Source organism: Lemur catta, chromosome 1, assembly GCF_020740605.2.
Source record: "Lemur catta isolate mLemCat1 chromosome 1, mLemCat1.pri, whole genome shotgun sequence".
NCBI classification, from domain to species: domain Eukaryota; kingdom Metazoa; phylum Chordata; class Mammalia; order Primates; family Lemuridae; genus Lemur; species Lemur catta.
Genome location: NC_059128.1, coordinates 34,797,527 through 34,813,201, shown reverse-complemented (window position 1 = coordinate 34,813,201; position 15,675 = coordinate 34,797,527). Strand labels below are relative to the sequence as shown.

Here is a 15,675-nt window from a genome sequence, read left to right as displayed (position 1 = left end):
GGTATATTTAGGAAGCATGAAAAGCCTTAATGCCACATTTGCTTCAGTAGAAATATGTGTAATATGGCAATTATGCGCAAAGCATTATGGTAAGTACTGCAAATCCAAGATGAGTTAGAGAGACAGAGTCTCTGCCTTGGGGGAGCAGAAGGTCTACCTTTGATTCTTCCAGAAACAAGAATAATACCTAAGACTTCATTGTCTAAAGATATTTGCTGGATTTGAATTCATTACTTGAAGTAGAATTAAAAGAAGCCAAATAACACCTTCCCTGAGCCGAAAGATGAAAGACAAGTGTGGATAAACTACTAATCCAATACTCGATAAAAAATATATATGATTTTTGATTTTTTAAGAGAGGAGACAGAGCAAGAGGATGAACAGAAAACTCTAGCAATCATCCCTCTCTGCATGAACAACAAGTTCTACAACTATCCACACAAGCAAGCGCCTTCAGAAGAACCAAAAACCAGGCGAGTGATCATACTACCTGGCTTTAACATTATATCAAGGAAAGAGGCACTGAAAAAGGAGAAAAAGACAATCTTTCATTGCCTACGCCACTCCTCCCCCATCCTTCGGCAGTGCCACGCCAGGATGGCAAGTGGAGAGAGAATTTGTGTACCTGGGGAGGGAGAGTGAAGTGATTGTGGGACTGTGCATTGAAACCCAGGCTGCTCTGGCATAAGAGAACACAGCACAGGGCAGAATTCTGCCAGTGCCCACAGAGGAAGCATTTAGACCAGCCTGGCCAGAAAGAAACACTCCTCTCTGAGACCCCAGTTCTGGCTAGCTCCACCACCAGACAACAAAAAGCAGCCTGGGAACTAGACTAAATTCGTAAGGCAGTCAGGCCACAAAGGCTGCAGTCCTTGAGCAATTCCTGTGGCTGTGCTGGCTCAGAGCCAGTGGACTTAGGGTGCACATGACCCAGTGAGACACCAGTGGTGGTGGCCAAGCCAGTGCCTCTGTTACCGCCACAACTACAGGTAATGCGGCTCAAGTTTTCTCCTAGTTGGGGGAAGGAAATGGAAAAGTGCAGAGGATTTTGTTTTGGCAACTTGGGTACCAGCTCAGCCACTCACTACCTGGTAAAAGAAAGTACCAAGCAGACTCCTAAAGCCCCTGACTCCAGGCCCTGGTTCTCAGAAGGCATTTAAGGACCCACCCTGAGCCAGAAGGAGACATGCTGCCCTGAAGGGAAGGACCCAGTCCTGACAGGGTTCACCACCTGCTGACTAAAAAGCCTTTGGGCTTTGAGTAAACATCAGGGATAGCTAGGCAACGGTCACCACAGGTTTTGGGTGAGACTGGGCTGGCTTCAGTGTAACCTGGTGCTGGTGGCCAAGAGGGAGTGCCCACCTCACTCTTTCCCCAACTCCTGCAGCCCAGCACAGAGAATGAGGAAAGAGAGTGAAAGACTTTGCCTGGGAATCCAGGCAATTCTCCCATATCTTACCCAAGCCCACCGAGGTGGTACCACCAGGGGTCTATCAGAGTCATAGCGTTACAGGGCTTAGGGCATCCCCAGTGCTGATACAGCTACAGTGACCAAAGACTTAGAACACAACACTCAACTGCCACTGAATACCTGGAAAGCCTCCTCAAACAGGAAGGGTTCAAACAAGCCCCAGACTGTGAAGATTAAAATAAATACCTAACTCTTCAATGCCAGGTATTGATGAATATCCACAATCATCAAGAACATCCAGGAAAACATGACCTCATCAAACAAACTAAATAAGGTACCAGTGACCAGTCCTGGAGCAGTGGAGATATGTGACCTTTCAGATAAAAAATCCAAAATAGCTGTCCTGAAAAAACTCAATGAACTTCAAGACAACACAGAGAAGAAATTCAGAAATCTGTGGCAGAAATTTAACAAAGAGATTCAAATAACTTTTAAAAATCAAGCAGAAATTCTGGAGCTTAAGAATTCAACTGAGAAATGCATCAGAGTCTCTCAACAGTAGAACTGACCAAGTGAAAGAATTAGTAAGCTTGAACACAGGCTATCTGAAAATACACAGTCAGAAGAGAAAAAAGAAAAAGAACGAAGCATGCTTACAAGATCTAGAAAATAGCCTCAAAAGGGCACATCTAAGAGTTATTGTCCTTAAAGAGGAGGTAGAGAGAGAGAGATTGGGGTAGAAAGTTTATTCAAAGAAATAGTAACAGAGAACTTTCCAAACCTGGAGGAAGATATCAATATTCAGGTACAAGAAGGTCATAGAACACCAAGCAGATTTAATCCAAATAAGACTACCTCAAGGAATTTAATAATCAAGCACCCAAAAGATAACTGATAAAGATTAGATTGGAAGAATTAATATTGTTAAAATGTCCATACTACTCAAAGCAATCTATAGATTCAAGTCAATACCCATCAAAATATCAATGACATTCTTCACAGAAATAGAAAAAATAACACTAAAATTTATATAGAACCATGAAAGACCCAGAATAGCCAAAGCCAATCTAAGCAAAAAGAACATAATTGGAGGAATTATATTACCTGACTTCAAATTATACTACAGAGCTGTAGTAACCCAAACAGCATGATATTGGCATAAAAACAGAAACACAGACCAATGGAACATAATAGAGAACCCAGAGAAATAAATCTACACATCTATAGTGAACTTATCTTCAACAAAGTTGCCAAGAACATACAGTAGGAAAAGGACAATCTCTTCAATAAATGGTGCTGGGAAAACTGGATATCCATATGCAGAAGAACAAAACTAGACCCTTATCTCTTGCCATATACAAACATAAAGAAAAATGGATTAAAGACTTAAATCTAATACCTGGAACTTTGAAACTACTAAAAGAAAACATTAGAGAAACACTTGATTAATATCCCCAAAGCACAGGCAACCAAAGCAGAATTGGACAAATGGGATCACATCAAGCTAAAAAACTTCTGCACAGCAAAAGGAAGAATCAACAGAGTAAAGACACAACCCACAGAATGGGAGGAAATATTTGCAAACTACCCATCTGACAAGGGACTAACTAATAGAATATATAAGGAACTCTAATAACTCAATAGGGAAAAAAATCAAATAATCCAATTAAAAATGGGCAAAGGATCTGAATAGACATTTTTCAAAAGAAGACACACAAATGGCCAACAGGCATATGGAAAAATGTTCAAGATCATTAGTCATCAGAGAAATGCATATCAAAACTATAATGAGATATCATCTCACCCTCGTTAAAATGGCTCTTATCAAAAAGACAACCAATAACAAATTCTAACAAGGATGTGGAGAAAGGGGAACCCTCATACACTGTTGGCAGGAATGTAAATTAGTGAAACCACTACAGAGAACAGTATGGAGGTTCCTCAAAAAAACTGAAAACAGAACTATTTAATACCATATGATCCAGTGATCTCACCACTGGGTATATATATCCCAAAAGCAGAAATCAGTATATCAAAAAGGTATCTGCACTCTCATGTTTATTGCAGCACTATTCACAATAGCCAATTTTGTAATGAACGTAAGTGTCCATCTAAGGATGAACGGGCAAAGAATTTGTGGTACATATACACAATGGAATATTATATAGCCACAAATAGGAATGAAATCCTGCCATTTGAAACAACACTGATGGAACTGAAGAACACTATGTTAAGTGAAATAAGCCAAGAACAGAAAGACAAATCTTGAATGTTCTCATTCATATGTGGGAGCTAAATATTAAAAACAACTGATCTCATGGAGATAGAATGTAGAATGACGGTTACCAGAGGCTGGGACGGGCAACGAGGAAGGGGGGAATGGTTGATAGGTGGAAAAATATAGTTAGATAAAATTAGCAATATTTGATAGCACAACAAAGTGACTACAGTCAACAATAAGTTAGGATATACTTTAAAATAACTAAAAGAGTTGAATTTTCACGCCTGTAATCCTAGCACACTGGGAGGCTGAGGTGGGTGGATCGTTTGAACTCAGGAGTTCGAGATCAGCCTGAGCAAGAGCAAGACCCCATCTCTACTAAAAAAAAATAGAAAGAAATTAGCTGGACAACTAAAAATATATAGAAAAAATTAGCCAGGCATGGTGGCGCATGCCTGTAGTCCCAGCTACTTCGGAGGCTGAGGCAGAAGGATTGCTTGAGCCCAGGAGTTTGAGATTGCTGTGAGCAAGGCTGATGCCATGGCACTCTAGCCAGGGCAACAGAGTGAGACTCTGTCTCAAAAAAAAAAAGAGTTGAACTAGAATGTTCCTAACACAAAGAAATGATAAATACCTGAGGTGATGGATACCCCAATTACCCTGATTTGATTAATCGACATTGTATGCCTATAGCAAAGCAAAACATGTACCCTATAAAGACATGTAACTATTATCTAGCCATAATAATTAAAAAAAGAAAATAAATGACTTTTAATTGTTATTAGGATGACTGTTTGTTAAAAGAATATAAATCATATAATGTTTACTTTCAGACCACAATCTAGAAATCAATAACAGAATGATATCTGGAAAATCCCAAAATACTTGGAGATTAAATAATACACTTCTAAATAGCATATGAGTCAAAGAAGAAATCTCAAGAGAAATTAAAAATATGTTGAACTACATAAAAATGAAAATAAAATTTAACAAGATTTGTGAAATATAGCTAAGGAAGTGCTTAGAAGGGAAATTTATAGCTTTGAGTGCATATACTGGAAAAGAAGAAAGATCTAAAATCAATACTCTAATCTTTCACTTTAGCAAACTGGAAAAAGAAAAGCAAATTAAATCCAAAGTAAGTAGAAGAAAAGCAATAATAAAAATTAAAGCAGAAATAAATGAAGTTGAAAAGCTGATTCTTTGAAAAGATCAAAAAATCAATAAGCCGCTGGCCAGGCTAAGAAAGGAGAAAGAAGATATAAATTACTAATATCAGAAATGTAAGAGGGGACAAAACTACAGATTCCATGGACATTAAAAGGATAATTAAGGAATATTATGAACAACATTGCCCACAAATTTGGTAACCTGGACGAAGTAAATGAACCAAGTCCTTGAAAGACACATCTGGTAAAACTCACACAAGAAAAGAAATAGGCAATCTAAACAGGACTATATCTATTAAAGAAATTATGTCATAATTAATAGTCTTCCAAAACACAAAGCATCAGGACAATACAGGTTCATGGGTAAAGTATATTAAACATTTAAGGAAGAAATTATGCCAATTCCCAACAATCTTTTCCAGAACGTAGAAGCAGAGATAGTACTTCCTCCTTACTCATTTTATGAGACCAGCATTACTCAATATAAAAACCAGACAAAAAATTACAGGAAAAGAAAAGTGCAAACCAACATTTCACATGAACATAGATGCAAAAATCCTCAACAAAATATTAGCAAATTTAATGCAACAATGTATTAAAAATTATATACCATGACCAAAGGGATTTATTCCAGGTGTGCAACTCTGGTTCAACAGTTGAAAATCAATTCATATAATCCATCATAACAACAGGCTAAAGAATGAAAACTTTATGATTATGTTAACAGATGTAGAAAACCATTTGACAAAATTGGACATCTATTCATGATAAAAACTCTCAGCAAACTAGGAATAGAGAACAATTTTCCCAACTTGATAAGGAACGTCTACAAAAATATCTACAGGTAACATCATATTTGAGAGTGATAAACTAGAAGCTTTCCCATTAAGATTAGGAACAAGGTATGAAATTCCCTCCCTCCACATCTTTTCAACATCATATTGGAAGTTCAAGATAATGCAAGAAAACAAGAAAAGAAAAGAAAAGAAAAGAAAAGAAAAGCTATAGTGACTGGGAAGGAAGAAATAAAATTTTGTTCACAGGTGACAGGATTGTCTATGTTGCAAATGTGAATACATTGGCAAAAAAAAAAACTGAAACTAATAAGTGATTATATTAATAGCAAGGTTCCAGGAAACAAGATAGCTCAAGGCCATGGGTTCAAGATGAGCCTGAGCAACATGATGAGACTCCATCTCTAGTAAAAAATAGAAAAATTAGCCAGGTGTGGTGGTGCACGCCTATAGTCTCAGCTACTCAGGAGGCTCAGACAGAAAATCACTTGAGCCCAGGAGTTTGAGGTTGCAGTGAGCTATGATGACACCACTGCACTCTAGACTGGGAAACAGAGCAAGAACCTGTCTCTAAAAAGCAAACAAATGAACAAAAAAGAGGATACAAAATCAATATACAAAAGTGAATCACTTTCCTATATACCAGCAATTCATAAGTGGAATTTGAAATCAGAAACATAGTATCATGTATTTTAGCACCCAAAACAATGACATACTTAAATATAAATCTAAGAAAATGTATATAAGATCTATATGAAAAAAACTACAAAACTCTGATGAACAATATCAAAGAAGAACTAAATAAATGGAGAGATATTCCATGTTCGTGGATAGAAAGACTCTATTGTCAAGATGTCAGTTCTTCTCAATTCGATCTACAAACACAACAAAATACCAGTCAAAATCCTACCAAGTTATTTTGTGGATATCAACAAACTGATTCTAAAATTAATATGAACAGGTGAAAAATTCAAAATAGCCAACACAATATTGAAGGAGAAGAACAAAGTCAGAAGACTAATGTAACACAACTTCAAGACATTCTATAAAACTATAGCGAGCAAGATTATGGCACTGGTGAAATAACAGACAAATAGATTAATAGAGCAAAACAGAGAACTCAGAAATTGACTCACATAAATATAATCAACTGATCTTAGACAAAGTTGCAAAGTCAATACAATGGAGCAAATATAGTCTTTTCAACAAATGGTGATGGAACAGCTGGATATCCACACATGAAAAAAAAAGGAATCTAGTCACAGATCTTACATACTTCACAAAAAGTTAACTCAAAATAAATAGATCATAGACCTAAATGTAAAACACAAAATTATAAAACTTCTAGAAATTCTAGGTGAACTTGGGTATGGCAATAACTTTGTAGATACAATACTGAAGGCACAATTCATGAAAGAAATAATTGACAAGCTGGACTCCATTGAAATTTAAAACTCCACTCTACAAGAAACACTGTCAAGAGAATGATAAGACAAGCCACAGCCTAAGAGAAAATATTTGCAAAAGATATATCTTATAAAGAGCAGTTATCCAAAATATAAAAGGAACTCTTAAAACCACAATAAGCAAGCAAACAATCCAATTAAAAATATACAAAAGATCTTAACAGACACCTTAGCCAAGAAGATATTCAGATGACAAATAAGTATATGAAAAGATGTTCAGCATTATCTACCATCAGGGATTGCAAATTAAAACAAGATACCACTATACACCTATGAGAATGGTTAAAAGCCAAAACGTTACCACCACCAAATGCTGGCAAAGATGTAGAACGAAGGAAAATCTCATTTATTGCTGTTGGGAATACACATAATGGTACAGCTACTTTGGAGACAGTTTGGCAGTTTCTTATAAAACTAAGCATATTCTTACCATATGATTCAGTGATCATGCTTCTTGGTATTTACCCAAATGTGTTTAAAACTTATGTCCACATATAAACCTGCACATGAATGTTTATAGCAGCTTTATTCATAATTGCCAAACCTTGCAAGCACCCAAGATGTTCTTCAGGAGATGAATGAATAAATAAACCGTGGTGCATTCAGACAATGACATATTATTCAGCACTAAAAAAATGAGCTACCAAGCCTTGAAAAGACACAGAGGAATCTTAAATGCATATTACTAAAAGAGCCAATATGAAAAAGCTACCAACTATATGATTCCAACTTTATGACACTTGGAAAAGACAAAACTATGGAGACACTTAAAGGTTCAGAGGTTGCCAGAGGTTAGTGAAAAGGGAGGGATGAATAAATGGAGCATGGAGGATTGTTAGGGCAGAGAAACTAATCTGTGACGCTGTAATGGTGGATACATGTCACCATACATTTGTCAAAACCCAGAGAATGTACAAAATCAAGAGTGAGTCCTAATGTAAACTATGGTTGCTGGGTGATAATGATGTGTCCATGATGTTAATCAATCGTGACAAATGTACCAGTCTGCTGTGCTATTTTGGTAGTGGAGGAATTTATGCATGTATGGAGGCAAAGCGTATATGGGAAATCTCTCTGCACCTTCTCCTCAATTTTTCTGTAAACCTAAAACTGCTCTTTAAAAATGAACTCTATTTTTGAAAGTTTCATGCTCTTTACAAAGTTAGATTTAAAAGCAGATTGCTTAGGACTCAATGTTGGCATGCCATCATTAGCTGAAAAACACAGTGAAAAGAAAAATCAACCAATTCCAAGGAGGATTGGGTAGTGCCGTGGTTTCAAAGTGTTTGTCCCCACCAAAACTCATGTTGAAACTTCATCCTCAAAGCAATATGTTAGGAGGTGGGGCATAATGGGAAGTGTTAGTGGATTTGAATGGATTAATGATGCTATAAAAAGAGCTTGTGGGAGTGGGTTTGCTCTCTTCTGCCATCTGAGGACACAACATTTGTCCCTCTTGTCCTTCCGCCTTATACCATGTGAGGATGAAGCAAGAAGGCCCTCACAAGACACCAATGCCTGGATCTTGGACTTCCCTGTCTCCAGAACCGTGAGAAATAAATTTTTGTTCTTTATAAATTACCCAGTATGTGGCATTCTATTGTACAGTACAAAATGGGCTAAGATAGGCAGTGTTTCTATGGATTTAATAAGATTAAAACTAGGAAAACTAAAACAGAAAAATTAGGTAACTCCCACCCACACAACTCCAATATTATTTTAAATTATCTATTGGCTTTAATGAAAAAGTAATAGCAAGCCAACTGTATTATTATTCTTTGTAGAAGGTCTGAGATGGCAACAAGAGGAACAAAGAGACAGAGTTCAGGCTGACAAAAGTTACTAAAATCTACAAGCATAATTGGCCTCTCTGATTTCCAATTCTTCATGACTGGATCAAAAATAATAATTATCAATATAAATATATAAGTTAAAGTGAAATAATGCACGTGGCAGCTTGATAAGCATAATTCATGACAAAGAAATTATTTTCTATAAACTTTTCTGAAAATTAAAAATATCTCTATATTTCTACTTAGCAGTCATTGGTCCATTCTTTTTTTCTCCTGCGTCAATGCATGGGTGATTTTTTTCCCAATTTCATTTTGTTCTGAACTAGTTTATCATGTTTACCACTTACTAATACCACTCATCATCATCTAAATTCCCTGTGTATCACGTTTCCTAAATCCTCCTCTGCTTCTGAACAGCATGTCACCTGCAGCTGCCCCGTCTTTCTCTGATGTTCCATGGTTCAGCTAAACCTCGCAGAAATCTAGCTCTCTGGACCTCCGGAGGCTGTATTCAAATGCACACTACAAAGGAACTCAATCTTATTCTTTGGATTCTTGGTGACATCTTTTACCTTCTATTTATGGCTTCTAGGAAATGTGTATTCTTTCTTTTCCTCAATGGAATCTGTCTTGTCTGCCTCACAATTTTCTTAAAGAATCACACATCCAGTTTGCGAATTCCTAGTAAATCAAATTAACTACACAAAGCATGTTGACAATCTTGAAAATAAAGATTATTATTAAGTCTTCTAAGTCATTCTGCACCTGCATCATGTTAAACGATTAAACTGTAATTTTCAGACTCATATTCTCTCTTATTTCCAAGTCACCTTATGTTTAAGTTCCATTTTATTTTTATGTCATTGTACAATTTACGAAAACCTTGCTAACACTTCATTGCTTCCTGTCAGTAAGTCACTAACACACATCAAGAGCAATGAAGAAATACCAAGGGGACAGAAGACACATTCTTCACCATCACAGGATTTATAATCAAGCTGAGGAAACAAACATATATGAATGAAATAATAATACCCCATCAGACTTCCTGAATTCTACAAGCATATTCATCATTTATTTTGCATAACCACCTTGTGATATGAGTGAGCAGGCATTCCTTCACTTTTCTTACACTGTGGAAACTAAGAGCCAGAGTAACCATTCCATAGTCTCACAACAAAATACGTGCTGGACAAGGCATAAGAGTCCCAGCTGTACAACAACTACTATAGTGCTTATGAACCCACACAAGCCAACAAAAGAAAAATAATTTTAACCATATTAATGTGCATGCATGTACATAAGTGAAAATGAAATATGATGAAAATATTAATTCAAGCTGCTTGGGAATGATGCACGAACTCTACCTGAAAGAGGTATGTTGGAGAGAGTTGGATATTATATAATAGATAATAAACAGCCAATCTACAGGAACTGAATCAGAAAGACAGCCAAGAATGCATAAAATAGTGTGAGCAAAAAAACTGATAAACATTTGAAAATCTAAATAAGTGCTGACAAATAAAACAATAACATATTAAAAGGGAAAGTTAAAAAAATGTAGAGCCAAAATATAAGACAATAATAATTTGAAAGATAGAAGGTGAACAGAAATCTTTGAATTATTTATAAGCAAGGTAAAGATAGCTACAAATTTCTGGAATTTGTTCAGTCAAACAATGATGTTAAAAATGTAAGAATAATCAATTAACAGAAGGCCTGGGCGCGGTGGCTCACGCCTGTAATCCTAGCACTCTGGGAGGCCGAGGTGGGTGGATCGCTCGAGGTCAGGAGTTCGAGATCAGCCTGAGCAACAGCGAGACCCCGTCTCTACTAAAAATAGAAACAAATTAGCTGGCCAACTAAAATATATATATAGAAAAAATTAGCCGGGCATGGTGGCGCATGCCTGTAGTCCCAGCTACTCGGGAGGCTGAGGCAGTAGGCTCGCTTAAGCCCAGGAGTTTGAGGTTGCTGTGAGCTAGGCTGACGCCACGGCACTCACTCTAGCCAGGGCAACAAAATGACACTCTGTCTCAAAAAAAAAAAAAAAAATCAATTAACAGAAAAACTTTCAAACCATTGTAAGAGATCCAGGAGATTAAAGAAAAATTCAATCAATCAAAACCATGAATAAACAGAAGGAAAACAAAAACAGAGAAAAGCTAAGAAAAGGTATTTAAAAATAGAAAATAGGATGTCCTAAGTGAATCAAAATGTAATTAATCACAATAAATGTAAATAGATTAAACTTACCTATTAAAGGGACATACTACTTATAAAATAATAACCTAGAATGATATAAAGTAAAAGGACAGAAATATACATTCCAAAAACTATACAAAAGCTAATTTAGCTATAATAGTATCAAGAAAACTAGACCTTAAGCAAAAAAGTATTATTAGAGATAAAGAAAATCAGAAAATAATGTGGAAGAAACCTCCCAGAAAGTGTAACAAAAAGATAAAGGATTAGAAAATATAATAGGAGAGAAAAAAAGGATAGGTACAATATCTGAATAAAAAGAGTCACAGAAAGAGAAAATGGAGAAAAGGTGGGGGAGGGATGGAGAAAATCATCATAGGAAAAAAAGCAAGACAGAAGATGTGCTTTTCCAAATTGAGAAAAGCCACCCAGTCAATACCCATCAAAATGGATGAAAATGGACCCACATTAAGGCATAATATCAGAAAGTTTCAGAATCCAGGGACAAAGAAGATATGTGAAATGTTCAGCAAGAGAAAACATGTGACATGTGAATGACCAGAAATCACAATGGCTTCAAGTTCCTTAACAGAATTACAGGAAGGTAGAGTACAATGGCACTATGTCATTCAAAACTCTGAAGAAAAATTATCTCTAGCCTACAATATTATATTGATAGCTAGCACAACTATCAATCAAGTGGGTGGGTAGAGTGAAGAGAGGTTCATTTAAGACAATGTTGTTGACAGAATATCTGTTGCATCAATGTAAGGAGGGGAGACTTAGACAATTGGCAGAGAAAGAGATCTACGGATGCATAAAATTTTTAAATTCTGCAGTTTTTCAAAGAAAATACATCTATTTCATCATTTTTCAATCAATTATCTAGTAAACTGCATTTGACTCTAAAGGCTTTTCTACTCTACCTCCTCCAACCACAACTTCCAACCACAGCCGTTTTCTTAGTAATCAGCATTTTCAACCAGACATCAGGGAAAAGAGGTGGATAAAAATTAATTTAAGGCAATCAAATGCAAGAACTTATGGCAAGTGTTTATTTAGTAGGGTGAAGATTAAAAATGGTAGCTGAAAAGAAGTTCGGATTATCCGTGGCATCCTCTTATCCTGATGTTTTCAAAACTTATGATCCTCAGTACTCTAAAGGATAAAAACAAAAAACTTACCTCATCCACATTTTCAAAGGCATTGATGATGTCATAAGGTAAACAAGACAGCAGATCGATCACAAACCAAGTTTTCAGATAGTTCATCCTTATGAGCTTAGGGTCAGAAATGACCTCTCCACCAGGCCCCACAAAAGTCGTGTGAAAATTTAAAACGATATCAACCAGAAAAATAACATCCACCACACTGTCCAGCACCAGCCAGGCTATGTTGTTCTGCTTCGTTTTGAAGGAAACATTATAAGGAACCATAATGGCGGTGTAGAAGGTAAGAATTAAAATCACCCAATCCCAGGTAGTTTTAAAAGCACAATAGTGTAAAATAATGTGTGGTGGCGTCTTTGGCGCTTCTTGTTTGTACTGAGGAAGGATATCTGATCCCAGCTGAAGAACCTAAAAGAGAGAAAATGTGTGTGTAAGTGACCTGGACATCTCTGCACAGGTAGTGACGAATTCAAACTTACTGGCAGTCAAACCACAGCCTATTTGACATGACTTGGTTTCAAGGCCAGTCACGCTCTGTAGCTTTGTCTCCCTCTTCTCTTGAGTTGTCCCAAAGTTTGTTCAAAGGAAGTCACTCCAAGTCCAATCACTCTGCCAAAGGTGACCCGTCTGCTGGTCCAGCTGGCTTGCTCTGTGGCAGTGGCCAGCACTGATCCCCACACTGCCGGATGTCCACTTCTGAGAGTGCCTTCTGCACACTCCCTCTGCAAGCTACCTAGAATCACATGTGTCTCATGCATCGTGCAACAGTTACTTGGGTGATTTACTGTTACTAACTCTTCACACATATTTAGTGCCTCAGGGAATACAACTTTGATTCTGATGGCCTTGCGGAACCCCAGCATCCCACGGTTGGTGATCTTGCTGTTGAGTGATACCTAGCCAGGACCCTGATGACGGCACAGCGGTGTACACGGTAGCAAATGTTATAGCCTGCTTTTGCCTTTTCTCCCTGAAATCGGGACCTAAAGAATATTGTGTTTCCTCCCCAAATGCAAATTCCCTTCAGGAAAAAAAATGCTAAACACTCAGGTTGGCTTCTATATACCTTTTCGAAAAATATAAAAAATTCAGTACAAGGTTATAATGACTTATTCTGATTAGGTTTAATTACAGTAAGAGACAAGGAGAAAAAGCAGGTGACAACAAAGCAAGGGTAGAAGTTTGGGCACCCCTGAGCAAAGGTAACAAACACAGGACTTAACACTGCCTTCTGGATCCTGGAGCCTGGAAATTCTGGGAAAGTTGAAGGAGCAGATCAAAAACCTCTGCCCCAGGCCATCAATGAAGCTAAAGACAACAAATGGGTTAAAGAGTTTGGTGAATGGGAATTTCTTAAATAATGTTTCCAACAGCTTCACCCATCTTATGAAACCAATTATTCAGTGTCTCTAGGACTAATGCCCGGAAGATAGGAGTCAAGAAGTCCAAATCATAAAATCATCAATGCATTAAACATTTGCATGTAGGAATAGACAAAAATATTTTCTAGCATGTAACTCTGTGAGTTATATGCCACAAAGCAAAACAAATACACTATCATCTTTTGAAACTTGGGAGAGTATTGTAAAGTTTCTCTCCTACATAGAAGTTATATATCTGAAAACTAAGTATGTAATATCTGTTATTACTATTTACAACATGAAAAACATCACTGGTATTCTCTTTAGTTATGTGTTAAAATTGTTATTTTTATTTGGGGAATTGTAAGAACTATTTATAAAGATATTTTATGTATTTACCCACATTATCAGTGCCCCAGACATATTTTTCCTAGAAGGTCTTAAATTGCTTAGCAGCAAATTATCCCATTAGGAATGTAAACCTCACGTTGGATGGACTATTATATACACAGAATTGTACATAATCATGGCTTTTCTTTCATCTTTCAACCACTGGCCTATCAGTTCCAGTTTCACTGTGCTAAACAGGAAAATTTCCTTCATATTCAATGTTAGTATTTTTCTATCTATATCTGCACAGTCTATAGAACAAGCACAAAGAAATCAGACTTGGGAAATAAGAACAAACTCAGTGCCCAGGTACATTATCACCTTCATGGGTCCTAAGCCTGTTTGCCTTCCTGGACCCCACCCGCCTACTAAAAAAGTAAATAAAAATTATATTTTACAATAGCATTGCTACAAAGATGAATACATTAATATCATACATTCAATTTCTGTTTTTACCTGAAAGTTCATTATTTTCTCCTGCTGTTAATGGAAACTGAAACATACTGTGGGCCCCTAAAAGTGCTGTGGGCCTTAGACACTGTGCCTACCATGCTAAGGGACAGGTCGGCCCTGCTCAGTACCCTGGAATAATGTAAGTCTTCTCCTCTAGAGATAGAATGGGGTTACCCCCGAGTTAATTACTTCCTAAATCAGGATACACATTAGAATCACCTGGGGATGTTTTGAAAAAGTACAATGTACTCGTATTTAGACTCCACCCCAGAGAATGATTAAATTGGTCTCTGGATCTCAGAGAATCTCTATTTTCAAAACCTCTCCAAGTGATTACAATGTACAGTCCAAGGTAAGATCCTTGTCATATTTCTTTAGACATTCAGGACTCAAGTCTTCCGACAGTGACTTGCATCAAAAGTGCTCAGTGAGGGAAAGAAGCAGAAGGAAGAAGAGGAGGAAGAAGATGGCAACAAAAACAAAAAAGGTGCGCAAGTGTTTAGGCTTTGATCTTTCTCATATGCAAAGCGCTGCTTTAATCTTAGCTCTGTCACTGAGCTCTTCTATACCACAGTGAGTAACCAGTCTTCACTTTCATTGTTATTTCATTTGCACTTTCATAAGCAATAAGCCTTAGGTCGAGAGAGGATGAAATCACATTTTGTGATGTATTTTTGTATCAATACAGACACATTCTTCCTCTCTGAACATCTGAGAGCATTGACCATAAGGAGGTCAGGCCCACTGACTGGCGTGGCGGCAGTGCGTGTATTCATCTCCACTCGGCATAAAAGTGAGCAAGCTGCAGGCAATCGGCAGGATGTCAACGCATGCGGAAAATTAATTAACTGCCTACATGAAGACTGGAATCTTTGACACTGGGGATCAGGTCCAAATTTGAAGGATCAGCTCTATATTTAGGGGATCCGGAATTGAGATCAAATTTATGTGTCTTGGAAAAAGTGAAAGAGCCTAAAATTCCACAGCAACACCAGATACCTGAGTTGAGCAAATTATTAATATATGAGCCTTTGAATACAAGTGGAAAAGCAATATTCTTGTGCTTGGTGTTTCTTTTGGGTCTGTCTTTAGACCTAAGAGCATATACTGCAGGTATGCAGTCTAAATCTCTGTTGAAAACCTCCTTATTTCTGCATGTTCTCTGAAAGCAAGCCAAAGACCTGATAGAAAGCAGTTTTATATCGCAATCAAGTTTATGAATTAGAGATGACTGATAAAGAAA

The 15,675-nt window shown here is 37.1% G+C and overlaps 1 protein-coding gene across 2 annotated transcripts in view; it reads right to left on the bottom strand.

Moving 5' to 3' along the window:
- KCNH5 (potassium voltage-gated channel subfamily H member 5) overlaps positions 1-15,675 on the bottom strand; it is a 264,043-nt gene that overhangs the window by 193,155 nt on the left and 55,213 nt on the right. For both annotated transcript variants that reach the window (XM_045554834.1, XM_045554843.1), the window contains exon 6: positions 12,244-12,636. In XM_045554834.1, the coding sequence (XP_045410790.1) occupies positions 12,244-12,636 (393 nt within the window). The remainder of the gene's footprint in view (positions 1-12,243; positions 12,637-15,675) is intronic.